General features: G+C 46.2%; 1 protein-coding gene across 3 annotated transcripts in view; it reads left to right on the top strand.

Moving 5' to 3' along the window:
* The window catches only part of LOC124177872 (dachshund homolog 2), a 183,044-nt gene that overhangs the window by 34,247 nt on the left and 123,889 nt on the right, over positions 1-24,908 (top strand). The window contains exon 2 of one of the 3 annotated variants that reach the window (XM_046560766.1): positions 20,710-20,760. The exons of the other annotated variants lie outside the window; for them this stretch is intronic. Coding sequence (XP_046416722.1) covers positions 20,710-20,760 — 51 coding nt within the window. The remainder of the gene's footprint in view (positions 1-20,709; positions 20,761-24,908) is intronic. 3 annotated transcript variants of the gene reach the window in all.

The raw sequence follows: 24,908 nt of genomic DNA on the forward strand, positions 1-24,908 counted from the left end.
CGATTTCGGCGTAATCCGTCAAAGGAGTCTCTCTCTCTCTCTCTCTGTAGACGATTATCTCCGATCTCCATTAAAGTTCAGTTTACGCCCTCTTGAGTCTTGACCCTCTTGGCCCGCAGCCCTGGAAAAGCTCTCAGCAGCTCTTGCTCGCATGAAAATCACTCACACCCAGATTTTAATTCCCTTATTCGCTCCCGAATCCCAAACCGCGTTTCAAAGTCGCACGCTCCTCTGACTCCTGCGAATTGTCCTAGATTCAGACTACTCTTTGTATCCATAATCCAAGTATTTTTGCCGCGCGATGTGTATTTTTTTTTTTTTTTGTACAATTCTTCAGGATTTAGTGCTTCGCTGAATAAACCGGCTGCCGTCTCAAGGCTTTTCATGGAAATGACACTATTTGATGGTTGCTTCTTTGTCGAACAAGGGTGTAATGGTCGTGTAGCTGTTGCTTATGCGGAAGAGGAACCGGTTCACGGACACAAATTTTCGATTTCGCGTTATTTGCATCATGATTTTGAAAAAAAAAAAAAAAAATTTTGTTAGGGAGATCCGTCGGTCAGTTTTCCTCTATCAGATGTAGTCGCATATCGAGTATTTAATTTGTCACACTTTACGCATTTCAAGCTATGATTATCATCCTCAAAAATGGTAGACAATGATGAACTTAAATTATTACGGACAAGAGTTTAGATATCGATTATTATTCACGTTAAGTTGCTTCGTGAAATGGAAACCAAAATCTGTTCTATTCTCTCCAATCCCGGAAGGAGACACTTTTTTTTTATACCGTTGCAATTTTGATTTCCATCAACGAATATCAATAAAACTAATTATCGGAACAAAATTTATTTCAGTAAATCCGTGAAAAATAGTATTTCGAACGAAATTCGAGTCATCGTAGATCATTTCCTAACCGCCATAGTTTATAATTATAAACGCCGTTTCGAGAACGATGAAAAATCCTGAAAAAAATTACCAGCAATTATACCGATACATCTCGCTATAACGCAGGAGAAAATCCTTCCTCACGACTCCAACAACAACAACAACAAATGTTCCGAGCCGTGTGTAACGTAAGTTACGATTAGCCGTAGACTTCGCATTGTAATTAAAACCTCTTGAATAAACCAAAGGTAATTTCCCCGCGCACGCGGCTCAGTTTCGCCTTATTCGCCGTTGCATTGAAAATGTGTGTATATCCGGCAAGTCGAGTGTGCCTCGTGCATGCTTTTATTCGTGTGTTGCGTGGATACGCGGGCGTGTCACGCCTACTCCTCGGAATCGGGCATATAACGCGCATGCAAGTACATAAACTTCTACACGTAGCGACTACCAAGAGGGGAGGAAACTCGATGTAGCTGCAACCCTTCCTTCTTAGACGCGAGAACCCCTTTCGCCGAGGCTCAAACTCCACCCTTACACTCTCTGCAGAACATATCGAGTTACCTCGGAATAATTTTGTTAATTACGATTTCAGAGTAGGTTATATTATATGCGATTTTACCGTACTATACCTTCTGTACTTTGTCGTATATTATTGCACACGTACTCTAGTGTACATACATATATATATATATATATATGTATATATATATATATATCATAACGACGTAAAACGCGTGTGAAAAAAATTGAAATTCAACAAAATCGCATGGAATCGAAAATAATTAGACAAGTGGTCACCTTTTTTCTATTCCTGCGATTATACAAAAATTGAAGCAAACGTACCAGATTCGAAACTACGACGCGACGGTATGACGTCATCGACGTTGATGTATATTTACATTACCGTATAATTATACGTCGCACAATCAGCGAAAGTTGTTTCGACTGAAAACGAAATAGATTTAACAGCCTTGATTTTTTTAGTGTTTCTACGCTTTATTTCATGCACGTTTGAATAATAGATTGTTTTGCAATGCAAATTTCAAGGTGGGAATTATACGTACCCACATGGAAGAAAAAAATTTATTACATTGAATATAAGGGAGGTAACAATTGCCTAGCTCGAATTAGTTTAGTTTAAGAAATTTTACACTTTTAACTTAAGTCTTATTTTTGCATCGCGAAATAATTTTTCTTTACTGCATACGCTACAAAATCACAATTTACGAATCGTTTACTCGGTTGATCGGAGAAAATTTTCTTTCCGGTACAATACATGCAGAAATTAATTAATTGCGGGCTGCCGTTGAAGTGTTTCACAGTAGGAGAATTTGTGAATTTAGCGGAAGAGAAAGATACTTATCTAAAGCAATCCACATAATTTATCGGGGTCAAGTGAGTTTAACGCTTATATCACAAGGTGAAATCGATTGAATATTTTATACGAAGCCTGTAATAAATTCAGTTCGTCAATATAGATCACTCGTAATTTTCTCAAGCCAATCAAACAACTCTCCGTTTTATATGTGTATATATACATATTTAAAGAAACATTAATTCCTGTTGTGTAAATGAAATTCATTGAATCAAGCAAATTCTTTTTCTACCCTCAGCGTAAAAATTTATACCTAGATTTAGAGTTTTTCGATTTGCAGAGAAGCGCGTGTACTCGGTTATTTAAAATTCCTAAATATCCCGGGAGGAGGGAAATTTTTCCCCGTCCAAACGAGATACGATTACGTTACTCGAATGGGAAAAGTTGGGCAGTTGGCGGAATGCCGGACGAGTCGAAACGTCAACCGCGAGACCACTAAAATTGTCCTCGGCGAGCGCCGCGAACATAATGAGACAAACTTTTAATTCGTTAATTTCAACTGTGCAGGCTCGAAAGGGTTGCGGAATTGGGCTTATTAAAATTTATATTCCTCTGTCCGGCTTCTCTCTCTCTGTTTCTCTTTTTCGTCACTCTTTATCTCTCCCTCTCTTAACCCCCTCGAAACACGACCGCGCGCGGACTATATAAGATAGAGTAGAGTTTCATTTTAATACGCAATAAAAAATTTTTCACGCGAAGAAATTACACTTTTATACTTTAATCCTTGGAACAATACCGCGCGCCGCTGCTTGCACGGAGTAGGAGGTGAAGGGGTTCAGAACGGAGCTAATATTTTTCGAAGGGTTGAAATCTCGTTTCTTTTCTCTCGGCTTACCTTCCTTTTTTTCCTTTTTTTTTTTTTCCCCCGTCTTCTCTCCTTACACCCCCCCCCCTCCCCCCTCCCCGCGCCATTTCTCTCCATCGGTCTTCCTTCTCCCCTACCCCCCTGTAACCCTTTGCCCCCATTCCCCTTCGGGGATTCGAGACTTCACTCCCAATAGACGCGATTAAAACACGATGTAAAATATGCATCCCTTAATAAAACCGTCCAATTAGGAAGAGGGAAAGAAAAAGAAGAAGAAACAACGAATGAAATTAAGTATTTAGGGTGGTGTCAGGAAGATTTTGGGCCGGGACTCAGGTGCGAGGGAAACCCTTTTGTGAAAAGATTAGTTTCTTCGTTCTTATATATATATATATACTGTACACACGCACGGAAACACACACAAACACGCACAACTTGGTAACCGTGGCGCCTGCACGACGGAAGCTGAATTATTTATGGCCCCGCAGGATTTTTCTGTCAGTTTTCCTTCTCAACGTTTGGATTTATGGCAGCGCTTCTACGTGAGCAAAGGGGCGAAGAAACCATGAACGGAGGTGAAACTAACGGTGTACGAAGCCGAGTTCACGACGGCGATGCCGATGCCGAATATAATATTATATACCTAGGTTAAATAAATTTCTCGCTTCGTTTCGACGACTGCTGAGCAACTTGCACGTACTGCAACACGCGTATGCCTACAACTCGTGCAACGAGTGAATAAGACGAGGGAATCCCGGGGGATAATAATTGTGCCTCGGATAGGTTATCCAAAGTTCGGAGCCGCGCCGCGGTGTATAAGATTTCAATTAAAACAACCCCTCGCACGCCGGGGATTAGCAGTCGCGATTCCACCCCTAAGAACCCGGTTATGACTCGGCATAAATATCAATGTAAATGGGCTTCTCCGAGCTCTGCTTGCTTATACAGCATCGCTGTCTTTGCTGCTTCTGCTTCTGCAAGGGTGGGTTTTAAACGCGGACCAGGTCTTACCGCCAAACAAGACCCGGGTCTCGCTTATTAACGCAATTATTACCCGCGTTTCTACATTCATGAGGTTTAAATTGTCCAATTCTGTCCTTACGATATATATATATATATACATACTGTGTAACGCGCGAGGATCACCGAGCGACGTAATTTCCTGCGTTTCTTGGAATTTCTGAGAAGCGATGTAGACTGCGGAATACAACTTCCAACTTTATTACGTATCGAAGATCGTTTCACACGAATCGAAAACTTCTGCTTCAGCTGTGACACGGCGTTTTTTTTCTCCCGGGATTTAATCAAGCAGCGTTATAAATCGTGAAAAAATAAAAAACAAATTAGGTGAGGCGGGACAAACGCGGTCGTATTTTCGAGGCGCGTAGCCGCGAGTGGTTTGATTTATCTACTTTTCATTCAAATGTACTCTCTCATCTCGCGTTTATGTATTCCGTGATATTGCAGTTTTTAAAACTCTCTGTATAGCTGCCCGCTGCAGGGCTGCGTCGAATCTTAAAACCCGACTCGGTTACGATATTAGTAGCATAATAAATTCACCTGAGAACGGGGTGACGTTAATTTTGCATCTCAATCTTCCTCCGGCGGCTATCAACTTTCCCGTGCCTCTCTTCGGCCGCGGTTAATTTCCGCGCTGTTCGGTTTCCCCGAAAAATCTGTCCGTAGATCGTACGCGTCGGTCGAAGCGGCCGCGAGGTACGAGAGAGGAAAAAATCGCGTGTGGATGAAAAAAGGAAATACCTACCCCGAAACAAAATGCTTTTGCCATTTAGCACCGGCGCGTTTTTAGCATTTTTAATAACCCTCCCCCAAGCCCACGGATAGAATTCTTTCCAGTTAATTGCATGGATTTTCGATGGATCCCAACCCCGTGGAATTTTTACAATTGAGAGGGGCGGCTCGGATGCACGCATATTACGAATGAAATATTTCGGGCCTCGTTCCAATCTCTGACTCCACAAACGAGCACCACTCCGATATCTCACGAACAATGCTCGTTTGTCATTAGCCGTCCGGGCCTCCCAAAGTCCGTTCGTCGGTGATCTAGCTTCGGAGGTGAGCATTCCTCGGGAAAAGATATCTTCCAAATGAACCGCGGGCGTGTCCTCGAGGCAATTAGTACCTGTATCTACGTACCTGGACGCCACTCCAGGTGCAGTCTCTGGCCCTCATCGTCTCCGAGGAGAGTAGAGGAGAGGAGAGGTTACGCGGGAGGTGCTATCCTGACAAGAGCGGAAACGCGACGTGCCGTAGTTCGATCGATAAAGCAGGTCGAAACGTACGGTGGGCGAGATCAGAGATCGGCAATCGTAAACCGGCGAGAGTTGGAAGAGAGAAGAGCGAAACGCAACGCGATTTCAAAGATGACTGATATCCGGGCAATGAAGAGCGGGGGAAAAGAGAGAGAGAGAGAGACAGAGTCGGACACGTGGGGAGTGAACCACCCCCACTTCCCCCAGCCCCGTATATTGTTGCACGGGGGCTGCTTTCCATGGATGCTCACTCGATATACGTGCCCGGAGCTCGAGATAAAAGAATCGAGTGGGCAGGACGTGACGAGACAATGGACCACTAGTCTCCGTATAATACAATCGCATCAGCATCTCTTTGTACCGATACCACATCGCGTCGAGGTTCGATATCACACCGCCATCCTCTCGGCAGAGATCGGATCCGTTCGGCTTTGTCGATGCTGATGTGTGAACCTGGTACCTAGAAAATACATGCAGGATATCGTCGTACTTTTCGTTACTCGAGGCGTCTACTTCTTCGACCCTTCGTTGTGAACGTTGAACTTTGTTTCGAAACCTGCATCGTCGCGGTGTCCACGGTTTTTAATACTTCTCGGTACATCTGCGAACCACTAGAAACTCGATGCTCTGATTGCGGTCCGATAAGCTTGGAAATTTGTGATCTTTCAGCAGCCCCTTGATTGTTCTGGAATCGTGTACTTTGATCGGTCAGATATGGTTATTTGTTTTTTTTTTTTTTACACAGAAGACATGTTTTGCTGTACCGATGCTCGTAGATTGCTGCAATTGTGTAGTCAAAGCTCACGTTTATCATTATATCAGGAATGAATTTTGTCCGTATGATACAAATTTTTTTTCGAGCTCGTTAGATAACGAAGAAAACCCGGTACATTTTAAAATCGTTATAATTTATGGTTGATAAAATTGTTATTCGACCAAAAATAAAATATTGTTATTCAAAATATAGTATCAAATTCACGTTAGATGATTTATGGAAAATTCATTTGCGAGCTGATTTTTCGGTGAAACGATTGCAGAATCGTGCTTCTTCTGACACCGTCAGTATAACGAGATGTTTAGAACTGATTGCTTTGATTGAAAAAAAAAAAAAAAAAATTTCCCTGTAACGGGGAAATTTTAGTTCAAATGTAACCAGATTAGCTGATTGAAAGACACTTTTCGAGCCTTTGTTTCGATCCTTTTCTTCTTCGATCCCCTTAAACGACGAATACTTTCGACGCCGATGACGCCGGATGAAGAGGAACGTTTTTCGGTCGAAACACGGAATCAATTATACATTCGTCCGAGTCACGCGCCGGTTGCGTGCAATATGTAAGGTTATAGCGCACGGTCGTACCTTGGGTTATACGTTTCATTGTTTTAACTATGAACTCTGCAGGAAAATGCCCGCAAACAGACCGACACGTGCCCTGCATGGTGGTGTGGAAGCTTCGGGGGTGTTAGAGTCGCGGGGGCGTTTGCCGGGGGCGGCGGGATTAGCGAGGTGCAATATAAAGGTTCAGTATATCACCCTTGTACCAAGAGACCCGCCAGGAACTCGGTAGACTCGGTCTGAGATATTAAACCTTGATAAATTAGATAGACAGACACCTCCTGACGTGTAGGTAGGTACAACATTGTAGGTTACACGGTAGCTACCCTTAAATACTGGGACGTCGCCGACGCGTGTTTAACATCCGCCATTTTCTTCCCCAGTAACGAACAATAAACAAACGAGAACGATCATGAACGTGAACCTTTACCGTCGTACTTTTTTTTTATAAAACCTATATTGTTTTCAACGATTTCGACGCCGCGATCGTGACCGATCGTTCGAGAAGCGAAAAGGGCGGAGATCAGCTTCCACCCTTCGTCCCCCTCTCGCGGCCCCCTCCCCCTCTCCCCCTTCCCCCCTCATCGGGAAGAGTTCCGGAGATTAAACGATCGAGCCCTTCACCCTCCCCGTCCCCTACGTCTCTTCATCCCTTCCGTCCCCGGTTTGGAAAGTTCGAGATTCGAGCGAGATCCCGTCTTAGCTCAGACAAACAAATTAGTACAATTAGAATCCCTCAAAGAAAATTGATAAATTCCTTTCGAACAATTTCGCGACTCATTTCACTCCGGCGTTGAAAGGGCCGCCGTTTCGCGGTGCGTTGCCGCGCGTTTCCCTTCTTCTCCTTCGTCTTCTTCTTCTTCTTCTTCTTCTTCTTCTTAGAGGAATATACATACCCTTGAACGGAATGGAATGGAATGGAATGGAATGGAACGGAATGGAATGGAGGGACAGGGGCGAATGGGGGGGGGGGGGGGGGGGTAAAATCGAGGGGCGAGGGGAGCGATGCTCATCCGCGGCCCGCGAAGAGGAACGGATCAGACAAATGGGATCGAAATTAGCGGCAAATTGAGAACTCATTTTTATTCCCGGAGTTCGGAATTTGTGTAATAGCTCCCCCTCACCCTCCGATAGGATATAAATTGCTTGCTTCGGTTTAGCTGCTCGGCTGAGGCAATTGCCAAACTGCCGTAGCCGTGATACTGATGCTTCTACTTTTTGCGGGCTTGCCGAATTTTTACACGCAGAAAAAGTAAAAGAGATATTTTTCTCGTTCGTCTCGTCCTGACTTAACAGTGATCATTTTAAAGGGTTCTCTAGATCCTCTGAAAGTGACGTCCAGCATTGACGGTCCATTTGTAAAAGAAGTCATCGAACATCGATGATCGTTCCGTTTCTTTGGCAATCGCGTACGGTTACTACTCATCGAAGGAAGCGTTATTTTTCAAAATCGTCCCGCGGCTGCCTCGCCTCAACGCGAAGCACGATCGGACGATGAATCACTGAGTATTCGAGGCGAGCCTTCGTACCTACCATCAAAGATCGGAGAGGCTTGAGTCACTGTACCATTTGCACCGCGAAGGAGCGGAGAATGAATCTCTTCCGAAAGTTGCGGGGCAAATACCCCTTCGCTGTACCCACCCCAGCGACCCGTTCGCGCCTCGACGTAATAATTCAGAGAGTAAAAGGGGTTGCGCCGAGTATGGAATGCGTAAATGTAGTTATAAATAAATCTAGGCCCTCTTAATGTTTGCCAAGTCTCTCAGAGTTCGGCGGAAAACCGGGCTGCTCTGTGATGGGGCAAAGTCTCTGCCTTCAGCACGTGCCGTTCGCCAAGCCTTCCGCCTTCCTGCCTTCCTTCCTTCCTTCCTTCCTTCCTTCCTTCCTTCTGTATTTCACTGCTCGTTCCAGCCCCGTCGCTTTGTACGTCTCGCCGTCACTCTCATCAACTTCTTGCCGATTAAAATAGCCTTGAGTAGCCACGTTAGGGTGATCTTTGTTCAGGGTGTTGACGAATTTTTCTGACCCATCGTCCAAATCAACTTGGAATAATGAAAAAACAATTGCTTTATTTTTTCAAATTTTTATCTCACCTGTAAGATAGTCCGCTTTGTGATCGAAGATTCTTGTGGAAATGACATAGGGGAAAACTTTTATTTTCAGTACATATTTTATTGTAAGAGTAATAAGGTTCCAAAAAATCTGTAACTGCGAGGTTTTAGCGGGCATTAATGTTGTTATGTGCAAAAAAAAAAATATAAAAAATATTCACATCATCGTACTATGCAATCTGGACGAATTACACACCGTGGAAATCAGACTTTTTTTTATTCAGAGAAAGTCCAGTTCGTCGTTTGGTTATTTTCACAGGAAACTTCGATCACAAAGCGGACTGTCTCAGAGTTGAGGTGAAGATTTGAAAAAATGAGCCAATCGTTTTTGAATTATTCGTCAACACCCTAAACAAGCCACACCAATGAAGAGGTAAAACACACAACGTGATATTACGGTTTTGATTTTTGGAAGAACCTTTAGCGTCGACGTTAGGTTATTCGCGTCGAAGACTCGCGTGCCGTACGCGGAATGCAAAGCACGAGTTCTTGAGCCATTTCACATGTGTCGGTGTGTTTCGCCCCGTCCCTGAATATCTTCCACCCTCGTCTCTTTGGTTTCAGGGTACGGCGGTGTAGCTTTGCTAGCTCGCACGAATACCTACCGACATACCTGGTAACGTTTCATCGGGAATTATTTAGGCTTTACATCAAGTCTTACGACGTTGTTCCCCCGTCGTAAGGAATCTAATTTGAATAACACACGGACGCTGCCGAGTAGCTGCCGCTGTCATCCCCCGCGATGCGATGGTATTATAACGAGGTTGGGCCGAATCGTTTGCCTGAACACGAAGCGCGAAAGTGACGGAAGTACCGCAGTTCAGTAACGGACGGTTCGTTGCTTTTCAGGTATCGACGAGAGGGTTCGATACTCTCGTCGGCGATGTATTATTCAGTCCAAAGTACGTGCAGGTCGACGGATCTGCGGCGGCGTCGCGCCGCCGGACCGCGAAACCTTGGGGCTGCAAAGGACCCTCTGCGGACGGGAGCCGGAGCACAATGCAATATCATCGAAAGATCTAAGACAACATTTGGCGAAGGACTTCCGACCGGGAACAGTGTAATCCGCGAACTGTGTAGCGTATCGGCATTAATTCTCGTACCCTATGCTTTTAACCGGAACAGACGCACCCTGTAATAGGCAAGTTGGAATCCAATCTGCAAGTTTGCAAATTCAATCCGACCGTCTTACCAGCCTCGGGATCCTTTGGAGCACGCAGCAAGAATTACCCTTGTGAACGGATGATAATAATCTACGGAGATTAGGTACTCTCGGCGATCGGTCCGCGTCTATTATTCAAAGAAAGAGACTTCTCGCCGCTTGGATCTACCGATGATGCACTCTCTCCATCCTTCCGCTATCCGCATTCAGGCAACGGGAGTTGAATCTTGGTCTGTTAATTGTCCGTCTCACCCTTTCCAAAGCCTCCTGGATCTCCGATATCGTACACCATGTCACCGGTCTCCAAGATCCTCTCTTGTATGCCTTTTGCGTGCAGGCATTAGGCTGACATCGTTCCGATTCTGACAGTACCTACCCAATGAGCCTGAAAGCTGAAGTGATTCCGGACATAATCCGTGCTCCCAAGTCGAACGTCGACACAGGGAATCGGGAAAAAGGCACGGAGCAAAGTCGGGAAGAGGATGCGAGCTGCGGAGCTGTAGGTGGTATTCCATTTCAAGTTGTGTAAACCTCTTACAGCCTGCAGTGGGTAATATTTTCCCTCGTGGAAATGAGCCTCCGGTCCCTTCTCTCTCTCTCTCTTTCTCCCTCTCTTCCCAGTGTGTATACGCAGTCATCAGTCGAGTCGCGTGGCAAAGAGCGGCCAACTTTGTAATGCGTTTTATTTATTCACAAAGACAAATACCCGTTTACTTCTGCGGGACTCGGTGTTTGCACAGAGCTGGCCAGCTCAAAGGAGAGCGAGTCTTTTCGGAGCCGCTTACAAGCGGAGCTGCAATTGTTCCGTGGGCAGGCAGAACGACGTCGAGTCGAGAGCGTGATATCGTCGATAAACGCTGGCGTCTATCGGCACCTTTGACTTTTCCAGCGGCAGATCGAGTTCCGCGACGTCATTCACCGTCCGTGTCTCCGCGGCGTCTCTTCTTCGCTCCGCCGCGATTTCCTTTGACGGGGTTTCTCCAAATGGACCCTTCTAGCCTCGCCGGCTCGCGTCGCCTTTGAAAGGCTTGCACCGGGCATTTTTAATTTTCCAGGATTACCGAGGGATGATTGTTGCCTCTTTGACTTCGATGCGCCTCTCTTTGCCTCTCGGTCTCGCTTCTTCTTCCTCCTCCTCCACTTACTCCCGGCCTTCTTCAATATCGCGTTGCCGCCCGGTATTACGCGGCTCCCGTTCTTTTGATTCTCGGATTATAAACCCCGTCTATTTGCTCTCCGGGTAGAGTTCCTTGTTCTACTTATTTGCAATTTATACCCACTAAGCACCTTGTGTCCCGCACTCCGCGATATCCACGCTCCACTCCGTGCCTTCCGCACCGCAAAAAATGCGCCGCATCCTGCGCGTTCGCGTCGCAAACGCAAACGTGGTCAGACTTAGGCCGAGGGTGCTGAAGGCTGGTATAACCTGATCCTGTACCTTGCCCGTAATTACGACGCAACAAAGGGATAGAGACGTCCTGGCGAGGGTCGCCGCCAGCCGGAGGGTGAGTTTCGTAGCATTTAACGGAAACGTTGGATGTTGCGGTTCATTGCTGTCTCCGTAACTGTAACACTCGGAGCGCAGAGGCTTTCAACCTGGGTAAGCTGGTACTGGAATTCCCCCACGAAAGTCTCGGTACACCCAAGTGTTCCTTCTCCACGTTGTTTTCCGATTAGAAACGCGCGTATCCCTGGCAGAGTCGATGAAACGACGAAGGTGAACGAGGAAACCTGGTTCCAGGGGAGCCCACCAGCTCCACGACAACGAAAGCTTCGTTTCCGAGATGAAGCGATATTCCGCCTGACAACCTCTGCGGGCACTCGCCGTTCTCGGTGCGAGTCCCAGCGGCGAGCTGCGCGAGTACGAAGGCAGCTTTCATCAGGACTTCATTAGATTGCGGTTAAACGAATTATGACTTCTGATTGAGTGGCGCCGGCTGCGTATCTGGATACTGCGTCGACGCGGTGACCGCGCGGTGTTCGGGGCGAAAATCCTTCCAAAAATCCCTCCACCCTGGGCTGGACTATTATACTAGATTCGGTTTGGTCCGATGCCTACATACACGCGATGTCACGTCGATAGAGCGGTGCGTGGGCGCGTTTCGCGAGTGTCGAAGCGACCGCCGGACCGGAATGGGGCAATATCGATGGCAAAGATATATAATTGCATCAGGCATTGAATTTAGTTAGGTCGGCGATATGTGCCGCCATGGCGAGAGTCCGACGCAGCATAAAATGGTAGCGAAATTCAGTTACATCTAGTTCGCTTTACAAAGCGCGGAAGGCGAGCCCGCTGTGTAATGTCAGAATTATTGACGGGGGGCGAATTTCGAAGAGAAATTTACGCCCCCTCTCCTGCCCCTTTCATATACAGCCTGCATAAATTCGCTACCTCAAATGAAAATAGTTCATTTGTTATATGACATGAAGAAAAAAAAATAAAATAAACAAATATATTGTCCGGTTGTTTTTCTTTATCGTACCTGCGTACTCGAAAAATATGTTGAATCCGGACATAAAATGATAAAAAATTAGTTGTGAAAATTTGATACTTGGAATACTGTCCCAGTTTTTTTTTTCGACACAGTCACTCGCACTATGATTCTCCTGAGTGTTTTAATAGTTTGATGTTGCCTCGAGGAATCATAAATGATGTCAAGGCCTGATTTAACTGATAAAATATTTTACTAACAATACGCCTAGCAAACTATGTTAATGTTGCAACTATCAGCAAATTTAGTGTACCAACAAGTGATCGAATCAAATATTCATTAGCACCAGATATTTTATATATTCTAAACTCATCCAACCGTATAAATCTCTATGTTGATAAAACCGCTGCGTTTCTTCCAAAAGTTACAAAATTGATCGAAGGATTAGTCGAATATTCCGCTGTCCGCTATATATATATATATACGCAGCATAAAAATTTCTTTCCCATATTTCGGAACAATTTAACCCAATTTGACGCTGACCGTTGGTTTATTTTTTATCGGGGCGTCGCGTCACGGTGCTTCGAGTTTTCTCCTTCCCCGATCCTGCGGGGTAGAGGGGGAGGGGGGGGGGCATATTAATACAAGCCCCAAACGCGGCCTGGGAATTGTTCAGGTGTCGAAGCATGTCGTCGCCCTGCACCCTTGGGCCGAGCGAGCGGCTCGGTTAACCCTTTGAATTATTTCAACTCGCATTACTTTTAATGAATTTCATGATTAAGCATTTCCAACACCTTGACGGTTCCGTCTCCGTCTCCTTATTCTTCTTTACCCCTTTTTCTCCCCACATAATTATTATACATCCTCACGGCGAATTCGTTCGATAACTAGTTTTGTCCTCGGTTGTAGGAACGCGTGTAAATATTCCGTCATTTGTCGACACAATCGCATTTCGAAACAAAGTCTATCGCGTAAGCTCAAATGAAGTTCCTCCAGCGTTTTCAACCTCGCTCGCCTCCAAGTTTACGGCTTTATCGTCATGTCGATTATTTTCAGCCTGTATACCTTGTCTTATAGCGACGGTTTGGTTACTTCGTTCAGCCATTGAAGAGAACCAATCATGCTTTTCTCACTCATTTTATTTACCCAAACAATGTTGCACGTTCGTTTTTCTTTTCACTTGCTCCAAACGATCGTTAACCCGAAATATTAACGGCAGAGCGATGCTTATTCGAAATATGTTTTCACGTCGCGGGCACGATCAGGATTGGACCCGGCTCCGTTTCGCTGTTCGGACGGCATTGCGACGTTTTGCAAATTAATGATTTTATCCCGGAGCGAATGATCGACGGTTTGTCGCTGGAAGAGTGGGGGACAAATTGACCGGGGCTCGACGGGAGAGAATTATAAACGGATTTACAACCGTCCACAAATATTGGGCTTTTAACGCATAGCCTCGATCAGCGATCGGTGCCGTTTCTTTATCCTCATTTTTTCCTCGCTATCCTCTCTTTCGGCAAGTGTACCCAGAGAGAGACTCGACGCAAGAAATCGAACCTGAGACGCATGGCCGCGCATCGCGGAGGCAAAAAAAAAAAGAAAGAGAAATAAAAAATTTAGGAACGAAAGAAAGAAATACCTGTACACGGATACTTTGAAGCGGTGGATCGGCTCTCGGCCAATTTCCGTATTTAATTATAAAACCCCCGATGCTAATTAATCAAGTAAGACTTTCAATGTTTTAAACTGCAATTAATAACGGAGGAGAATCGAAGAGTGCAACCCGCGAACGAACCGGCTTTATTTTACACGCTTTGACGGACTCCATTAAAATTCCTTACCCCGCGTGACGAGACGAGACGAGATGAGATGAAATTGGAGGAGAGGAGAAGCGAGGGCGAACGGCGATGAATAATTTACTTGTACATTCCTTTTTTCCTGCCTCTGCCGTTTTCTGCGATTGACGGAAAGATATTCGCGAGCAAATTTAACATCGTCGAATCGAAACGGACACCGGCTTCCGAAATCTCGTCCGCAGCAGCCGAATATACGAGCTTGACGGAATTGAGCGTCGGTATTTTCACCGAAAAAAGAAAAAAAAAAAAAAAAATACATCGATTCGAGGGTGATTTTCGCCCCCTCTTGGCAAAGTATTTCTTGCAGATATTTCCGTTTTTACGACGAGGTGCCGGACGCGGGAAGAGCGGGAGCGAAGCGGGAAGTTCTGATTTCATTAGGCCCCGTGTTATGCGATTAATTAAGTCGCAGGGCAGGAAAAATAAGAGAAAAAGCTCTTGGAAAAAAATTAACTCTAGACATTCCGCGATGGCTGTTTGCAGCGAGCAGGGTGAATGAGGGTGGAATAAAAAGTTAGCGGGTGATGATAAGGAAAGGGGGGGACGGCCGTGCAGGATGAAGGAACGAGAGACTCTCGGCAGCCCGGAGCGAATTAACCGAGTAGAAAATACATCTTCATTTTCATCGAAACCATTCGCTACCGGCTCTCCTTCCCTTCTCCCAAACGCCAAAACCTTATCCGCACAGAAATGCTCTCCGCGTTTCTTCTCCTCGTCTCGTCGTCGAGTGCAGACGTCGTCCCCCGGCGCACGCGACTCTTGTAACTTAATTCCGTGCACTTCAAAGCGGTTTTTGGCCGACTCATTGATCACTGAACACGCCGGGTATACAAGGGAAATTACAAGTCTGTAGAAATGGCCCTGCGATTAAATCGCCTAGTGTTTTTACCTCGATTATAATTAGCGACTGAAAGAGCTCCCGAAATATGTTATCAACGCTTTTCGAATAATCGAAATATTACTAAATTGCCAGTTCAACACTGCTCACGTATCCCTGAAATACGCGGCAGTTAAATTTATAGACAGGTTTATAGGACGTACAGTCGGGTTAAAAAGTGCTGGGATGATAATGGGATGAAACTAAAGTTTGGAAAGACACGCCGAAGAACTTGTTGAGTAGCGTAAAAAATCCCTGTGATAGAGGGAAAAATTTAAGGACGCTGAATTTCAACTCCAAATTCTTTACGTTATGAAAATATCAGAAAACTCGTCTAACGAAAAATCCGAACCACGTGTCCAATTTTAATGCTCGTTTTATTTATAAATAAATTGTCCATAAATAGTCGGAGTTAGATTTCAATAATGTATTTTTGTTCTCGATTCATAAGTTTGTCGGCTGTAAATTAATTATGACGATGGTTGGAATTATCGCATCTCATTCACAAAAAAATTCATAGCTTATAAATAAAATGAACTGTTATTGAGTAGAGTTGGACAAACCATTCAAATTTTTCTGGTAGAAAAATAGCAGAGTAATGTGTAATTTTTCTAACTGCGCGTGTTGACGATTAGGTTTGTAAAATTGAAACGCAGTGTCTTTTAACATTTTTTTCGAATCGCAGGGAGATTTTCGATCCGACTGTACGTCGCACGCATCTATCCTTGAGCACAGTGTTACAGGCCACACCTATAACAGTGTGTATTTACATGGTTGGAGAGGCGGAGAATCGTGTCCTGCATCGGGTTAAATCGAGTAGGTAAGCCAACCGATAGTGATAGGCAAACTGTACGACTCGGTGTAGAAGTAATAACATCACATCTAATTGCAGTACCATAGATATCGTTTAATAACGAACTTTTTCAAGTGTTTGCCCCGATCCTCGTTCGCCACCCTTTCTGTATACCCACATTGTCGAGCTATCAGATACGCCTCGTCGGCGACGGGACGCTCGATATTAGAAGAAATCGGACAGCAGCAGCAGCAGCAGCATTGCCAACCTATCGGACGAATATTTCTTTAAACGGCGTCGAAACAATTCTTTAGACTTTTTATTTAAATGGCACGACGATCATTCTTCATATATAGCATATTCAAGAGTGGCGATTGACGCCGTTGAAACTCGATTAATACAGGAATATGGGACATGTTTCATTTTTTTGCTTCGTAACATGGACAATTTTCCTAAAAATATATAATGATTATTACCGAACGAGACAACACAGACAGATTAATATCCTACAACCTGAATTGTAAGTATTAAGATGTTAGAAACTTTTACTTATGTAACATGTTTTTATTTTTAATATCTAGGACCACCAAATCGTCAAATAGGTGCGTTTAAAAATTGAACAGGCTGTCTAACTGTTGCATAATTTCTCAGTAACCTCACAATTGGTCGATTTTTAGTCCGTTGTTTCGATTTCACAGACCATATATTTAAAGATCTCGTCAGAGATACCGTCCTAGACGACGACATATTTCTCAATAAGAAAACATCTTTCTTCTCTCCGTCGACTGGATTCCAATTTCTTCAGGGTTGGCAGCGCTGACCGCAGCCCAGAGTTTCAGGTACCCGTCAAACCTACGCGCAATTCGATTTTCAGCAATTTATAAGCGAGCGTGTGTCGGCCTATCGGGTTCCTCTAAGCTCCCGTCCCGAGTGTGTGTCGGACATCGACGTGCAGCCGAGAATAATAACGATTGATAAGAGAGCCAGGCGTTGATTGATACGCCATATCCCATGCGAGGCGATCAGCGCGACGATCGGTCGGACATTCGGTCGTTTCACACCTGCACAGTTCTCATTGGCTTCGATCTCTTCCGTCTGTAATTGGCCCGTTCTTTTTTACCCCCCCTCGGCTATATTATGTTTGCCGATACCTCGTCTCTGACGGATATTAGCTTCTGCTCGATTCGGTGTAATTTGGCTCTGATCCCTGTAGGACGGGCTCGCAATCAGCACACAATCAGCCGTCCCTCCTGCAGGTGACAAACACGCGTGAATCCACGTCACGTTCGCGTAGAAATGTTCGCCGGAATTTTTTTACGTCCAATTTTTTTTCCCCAACAAGGCAACGTTCCGTAAAAACTACAACGACAAGTCTGCTTTCAGCCGTCGAGACCGCAAAAATTAGTTCGAGTAGGTACATTAATTCTGCTCTACAGACAATAAAACTTTGTCTGCAGTAAATGAAATCCGATGTACGCGGTCATTTGCCATTTCCCTCGACCCTCTCTCGGTCCATCATCCTACATGAGCGCATTCATCGCGCTACGGAGAGGGATTAAAATTGGGTTTTCCCTGACGCTCTGAAGCGAATGCGAGTGGCTACGGAAAAGGGATGGAAGAAAAAAAGGCCGGGGGACTTTAAAAGTCGGTGGAACAAACGGCGGCGTCGCCTTGTGGCCAACGCTCCTTGACGACTGAAACTGACGCAATCTCTACGAGTAGGTTCAGGATGCGGATAGACACTGTGGATAGATGCGCGCAGCACAAGGCGTAACAATCGCACCGCTGAGTGGCTCGTGCATTATTTAGGCGGTCAGAAGTCTCCGCGATGCCTGCAGCAGAGCTAAGTGTACATCGTAAGCTGATGCGTAAGCCCACCGAGGTGTGCCTGTGTGCGTGCGCTTCTCGTTGGTCTGGCGCACGTGTCAATTGCCGAGTTCCATTTGTAGCTTGCGCGCGCGCCATCTGGGACCGAAAGCAAACGCTGATAAAAATTATGGCTTTACAAGACTCCCGGCAATTAAGAGAGCAACGGCTCTGCTCGCCTGTTCTCCTCTCTTATCTTACGGGGTCCCCGTCACTTCCGTGGCACCGGCTCCCAATGGGTAGAGACCGCCTATCGCAATGCCAGGAGCTGACTCCTGTGCTTTTACCGACTGCCCGTTTCTCGCTCTCCGATTTCGGGTTTGTCCAGATTTTGATAACGCCGCCTCAACCCTTTCATTTGATCGGATAATGCCTGGAATTTGACGCTTTTGGATCGTGGTTAAGGTCCTGGTGTCACGCGTGCAATCCATTTGTAACAATGTCGAAATCAAAACAAGTGAATCAGGGCAATTGACTTGAATTAGGTCTAAATAATGTCCCCTTCGTATAGAGGAACATAAAAAACCGTCCGGCTTGCACGGCAGAAAAAGCTCAGTTAATGACTTTTTTTTTTAGACATTATAATGCTCGTGCCTTTTTTTTATAATGAAAGAAACCACACCGTTCATTAAATTTCAATATATCATAGCTCGTTTCTTTTTTTTTGTTGTAATTGAATTCTTATTTAGCTCTTACATTGACCGAAAAAACAAGTTATGTGAAATAACTAATCCTTCATTTTAAAATACGTGTATTCACCTCATCAAAAATCCGCGTCAGTCCATTCCTAAAGAATTTATTGACGAAAGAAACGGGCTGACTTTCATTGAAAAAGATGCACGATAACGTAACCCGTTTAAGGTTATCAATCACCGAACTATTCGATCTAAATCCACTGTCAGTGTCCCGATGAAACTTGTCAGATCTCAGATCAGTCGATGATTTAAATTAAAGACCTTGTTCCTTATATGTATTTTCCGTTTCGACACCGTTTTTGTCTAGACTGTACAGCAGAACCACCCTTAAAGCACGGGTGAATTGCGCTGCAGCCAGTGAGCAGAAACAAGCAATAAATTGACAGAGTGAAAAAAATCATCGGGAGGAAAATAACGCGAGAGCAACATTTCGGTGAGGTGTTTTCGGGTTTTTCCGATTGATCGAACGGTGTGAAAGAGAAGAACGACACCGTTAAATAATAATCTCACATAGCCGTACTGGACGGAATTGTATGGAATTCGTGACGTGGTGAGAGGGAGGAGGGGGGGGGGGGGGGGGATTGACGTGTAAATGAACATTTTCATTGAATGGGTTTGTTTGGATTGAATACACTGTGGCATTTAGCAAAGGGGGTGCAAAATAAGCTGTCAAAACCGGCGGATAAATTTTGTCCTCTTTTCAAAATTCCCTTTAATACCGTTCCCTCTCTCACCGTGGTGGCGTACCGGCGTCGTAAAAGAAAAGAGAAACAGAGAAAGAACGAGCCTCGACACCGGCACACGTCTTTCCGTTTTTCACCCCCGGGCCGGGTGGGCGCGGGCTGATAATTGCGGGCAGTGTCTTCTTCAAACAATGCGCCCTCCCGAGTCGTCAATACTTCCAACTGACCCCGCCTAGTACCTGCAGCCGTCAATCAGCTCGGTTATTACGCCGAATCGTGTGGAATCCGCGTGTGGCTGTGTTTTCATTTCCAGGCTTCTGGCATTGTTTCCTACGCGTGTGCAGCCCGTTTGGTAATTGACATGACGCCCCCTTCCCCGTTCGCCGCTAGCCGCTAAATTCCGCTCGGAATCGACGGTCAATTGACAAAAACTTGAGTCGTCGGTTTTACGCCGCGGCTCGAGAGGCCGCAGACTGCCGCTGGCTGCCGCCTTCGCCGCGGCGCGGCGTTCGCCCAGCTCCTCGTTCAACTGTCGTTTGTTAAATTATATTAGAACCGAGTTCATTGGTTCGAGTAATTTTGAAAAGCTCTTGACCGTATCCTACGCTCTCTCGACTCGCACGCTTGAGCGACCTTTAACGCTGCTTGGGGGCACCGTAGGAGGAATTATTTATAGTTGTGTCGTTGTCTTCTCCTCGACGTTCCTGTTTACTGGACGGTGTAAACACGCTCGGCCTCTTTGTAACCACCCGATCGAACATACGTGCAGTGCGTCCTCGGCGCTGGATTGATCTGACACTTGAGCAGGAACGGAGATATCGTTCCGTCCACACCTTACACTTCGGAATTATTGACACTGCGTGGTAAAAGTTGCGCAGGTGTGTCTTTAACCCGCGGCCAGGTTCGCGGTTCGGAGAATTAAAAGCTCGTAAAACGTCGAGGAGGAAAAAGATGACCGGTTGCGATGGAAGCCTCGGGTCGGTTCTACGGCTAAATGTCCCCGTGCGACGTGGACGGACAGACCAACGCTAGAAGTTACCTCGCAACGCGCTGCTAATTGCGACCTGAAACAATATATAAAAAATTTTTACCGCCTTTTAATTACCAATTTTATTGTCCCCCTAGCGGACACTTTCGCCATTCCCTGGCACCGTCCACTCACCGTATAGTCGCACATGCAGAATGCAGTCGTGTCGTAAAACCGAGCTAATGGAGTCGTTCGATCGCATGTGCAGTTTATCGCCCGGCACTCCCCCGCGCATGGAAAGGAGACAAACAAACCCTTTTCCGCGAAGAAGATCCGATAGATAGGAAACTGCTAGAGAAAACCGCGACTAGTCTCCTTTATGCTCGGATGGAACGAATCCGCAACAACGCGGACTTGGAACTTTGCTCCGTGCCTCGCGTACCTCGTAGAAACTCTTGGTAGCTAGTTATTGATCTCGGTGAGCTTTCCTCGAGCAGGTAATGCGGGCATGTGTAGTCGAACTCATATAAGAATCATGCAATCGCACCCTATCGCAATGATAATAAAATTGTGAAATGGTTTTCTGTTTAAAGGAACAGCTATCAATTGGGGTACAGCATCTTTCCAGAAGTTTATAGACGAAGGCAAGCAATACCAAATATACCTTTATACTTATATAATAGTCAGGATCGTACCGGGTTCCAAGGCATGCCACTGTAAGCGAACGGTCGAAAGTAATCGGTTGGTTGAATCGCGCGTGGAACGAGGAAATAACGATGATTTTTGGTATCCGAAGTTTGTCAACCGGGCAAAGGCGTAATTTTCGCGTCACGCTGCTCACCGTGCAGAACGAACCGCAACGAAATTCCGCGTTGCGTTATTCCCGGGGTTTCGATTTTAATTACAGGCCACCAACGCGAGTCGCTATCCGAGGACTATTGGCGCGTGCTGCATGTGTGCGACTCTCTTCGCCGTCGCTGCAGACGACCGTGTGAATCTCAAGTTAACTGGGTGCGTGCGTTCGAGTTTAAATGAAAGGGTCGCCGTCCACTTGGCAGGGTTTGCCATTGGCCATCGGCCATCGGCCACCTCTAGCTAATCATAGACTCTCGACACATTTGTCTGTCCACCGTGTTTCTCCCCTCTTGGCGCCCGACTCGCGGCGTCCTCTACAAGGGTGTCTGATTGTAATTACTTTGCTTAAGTGCAGTAATTAAAGCTCTCAGGTAGCCACTGTCCACCCTTGACGTTGCCTCCGCGATAATTAAGGGTTCGTTTACCATTGCGTGAAAAATGTCAACCCTCCCCTTCTTGTTATCCCTTACGGGGTATTATTTCCGTCGCCACGAGTATCGTTCCGTCCACGTTACACCGCGAGACTACATTACTGGGTCAGTTTCACACGTACCCGCTGTTTTTCATCACCGCCCCACGATTTTCTCACCGTGCAGGCAAAGATTCTCGTAGCCTTGCTCAGCCAAAATTTGAGATACGCAAAAGGCATCGTTTCAATAAAAATTAATCCTTCCTGCCTCACGGAAACATTTTTTTTTTGTTTTGTAATTCACTTATCGATTAATCATTCGACGATCGGAAAATAATTGTGTTTGAACGTCGTTCTGATCTGTGCGTTACGTACATGATTCTTTGCCCTTTTTCTAACGGTTCGGATCCAGTTTATCCAGGGCATAACTCTTGGTATAGTTGGTAATATCGGTGTCCATATAAGAGCGTTGATCCCTCTGGAACGGGCGGCACGGATGACAGAGCACTCCAATCAAAAGGGCGGTTTATATCTTCGGACCGTTTCTTATGTAATTCACGTGTCCCGTAATTGGCTTTGCGTGAGTCGTTCGCCGAAGCGATTGCAGGAGCGTTATTTCTTTTAAGGTTGCCGCGGGACTTGGAGGGTATATCTAATTCCGCTAAGAGTTGGACTTGATTGATCCGGGGCACAGAGTAACAGCCGCGTCCCGATTCGAGCGGAAGAATACTTACCTGTAGGTATGATAAAAACAACAAGAAAACAAAAAACAAAAAGAAACAGGGAACAGAAATCGCTCAATATCGGGGACGGCGATATTTGTCCTAGGGGAGTGGAATTTTTGTCCGTGAGGAAACGCTCTTACCGGAGCGAATGCCGTGAATTCCTAGGAAGACACACAGTCCTGTGTTTGAACGCGAAATGTGGACAACATATGTAATGGCCTGTCCGCGGGCCTGACCGATCGGGACACTGGATGAAAGATATTTGCCGAGCAATTCAGACGATTGCGCGTCGACACGACTCAATCATGTCGCAAGCTCTCTGGCGTCCTCTGACACCGAGAGCTGCATTTGCAGAAATCATGGATGAGGAATTTTCCCTCCCAGGGCTCGTCTTCCGACTTTTCATCATCCTCATCCTCCTCATCCTCCTCTCACCCCCTTTCGTTCCATCCCCGAATCCAATTGCTGATACTCCAGGGAGGGGCGACGAGTGGGTACTTACAGGATGAAACATCAAATAAGTCCGTGATGGTTGACGGCGCGAGTTAAGGTCCTGCGATCGCGGCTCCGACCGGGGGAAGAAGGCGATATCACACCAATAACAAAAATCATAAACACTCGGACCGTTGATTAAGTCTTCTGATCCTCGCAGGGCTCCATCCCCGGCACGAGGAAACGGCCATCCGGGCGTATCGCACTGCGACGACCTCGAGCAGTAATACCAGCTACTCTCCCGGGGGAAAAATATTAGAGAGCCGCTTCGTCTCCGGCCTCGAATGCCGTCGACTTATAAGAGATTAGCGTCTTCGCAAACTGCCGAGTAATCCGTAACTTCAGCAGTACTTTTTTACAACTAATACCCGGAGCAGTACCGACCTCGCGTCGCGTTATAATTCTCTTCGGGTTTTCAAGCTTCTACTCAACAAAGAATCGACGTCCATTTCTCTGCTTCCGCGCGTCGTTAGGTACGTTAACGATTTCACACACCGAGATGCATTACCTCCAATTATCATGTTTCCCGACTCTATCCCACTTTGCACACGCTGCGCAGCTCCAGTCGAAGTTGTCAAACATACTTGAAGCTGTTTGCCACACGCGACTGACTACCAAGCGCTTCTTGGAGCCGGTTGACCGTGTAGTGTAGGCCACTCGAAAGCCTCGCTTTCCGATTGGATCCAGTGGTCCATGACCCGCACGACGTTAAGAAGAAGAAGAAGAAGAAGAAGAAGAATAAAGACGGGAAAGAGTTTCACCTCCTAGTACCCGAAGAAAGCTGATCCAGAGGTCAAGGTGGAAGACTCAATACACGCGGAGCTTCTAGTTTGCCGGAAATGATTCACAGGCAGGCTGCATGGCAGTGCCGAGTCTAGACCACGTTCGTTATCGTCTATCGGTCTGCGCGAGTCTGTTTTCCTTTCGAAATGTGACAGTAAAAGTTTTGTTGTCTCGAGTGGCGTGGCTCGGTTTTCATTTCGCCCTCGAGATAGAGAACCGAGACGTTCTTGCGATGAGGAGGGAGACCAGGAGAAGCTACTCGAAGAAACAGACTGAACAGAAACAGACCCTCGTCGCTATCGGGCCTCCACGACCACCATATTGGATTTTAAATTTCCCCCGAAAGACAGATGCGGTCTCCCTAGATCTGTCTCCAATTTTTCCCCACCTCTCGGCTTCTCGCGGAAGAGGGCAAAACGTGTCGCTGCCCCGTGAAACCTCACCGTAGACTACAAAGCCCACCTCACAATGCTGGGAGAGACGGGATTCTGATATCTCGCTCATTTCCGTTCAAATACCGCGACGCCGAGTCCTCGTGTAATATCAAGGTACAACAGCAGGTGTCAACTCGCGTTCCCCGTTCTGCTTCCGCATACGTGGGATTTTTGTTCCGTCACTCGTGTTCGTCGCTCTGGCTCCATTGTTCCTCGCGCCGGTAAGGCAATCGCGCTCTTTTCCAAATCACGCGGCACGTTTTCATCCCTGTGTATCGGGATAGGCGGTAGAAATTTATCGACTACCATAACAGTAGTAATAACCAAGTGTCAATAACTGTTAGCACCGTTAGGCGAGCAGGAGATCGTGAGACACTGCATCGCGATTCGTACGTTCGACGACTTCTCCTCGGCCTACATGCGCGGCTGATGATCTAGGCTTTACGATTCATAACTCAAAGAGGGTCGGCGCCGAGATCCCTGGTATAAAACGTTTATTTATACCTCCCTGCCCAGCGTTGGGCTCCGCCATGGGACGATTTGGCCCGTAGGCTCAGGGAGACATTCCCCGTGACCTTATGATAACCCGCGAGGCTCGGACGCAACTCCCGCAATTCGGGATTGCACCCTGCACGCAACGTGATCCAATTGCGGAATGAAGTCTGTTTGTTCGGTCAACGAGTCTGCATCCTCTGATGCTTGTCGATTCACCGAGGTATCAAGTTGATCTGACGTAACTACTCGTTGATGTACCTCCGTCTGTCACAAGCGGGTAATGACGGCCACTTAGCGCTAATAATTATTTTCATTGGGGTCCGCCGCATCGGACATCGCGTACCCGGAGGGTCTCCGCTGTTTACCCCTCTCGCCCTTCCACTTTGACGGACTGCACGGTCAACTTCCTGCATACGAACGGATATAAAAATAGAGCTGCGGATTGAGCGATTGAGCGACGACTACGAGCAACTCGACCGCAGCGTCTCTAGCCACCGATCTTTCGGGCAATTATGATATTCGCCTGTGTAAATGCGGCGATTCTTTTCGTTTCGGAGAAGAGGAGAGAATGGATATGTGAAAACAATGGAATGAAAGAT

The sequence above is a fragment of the Neodiprion fabricii genome, chromosome 3, assembly GCF_021155785.1.
Source record: "Neodiprion fabricii isolate iyNeoFabr1 chromosome 3, iyNeoFabr1.1, whole genome shotgun sequence".
Lineage (NCBI taxonomy): Eukaryota > Metazoa > Arthropoda > Insecta > Hymenoptera > Diprionidae > Neodiprion > Neodiprion fabricii.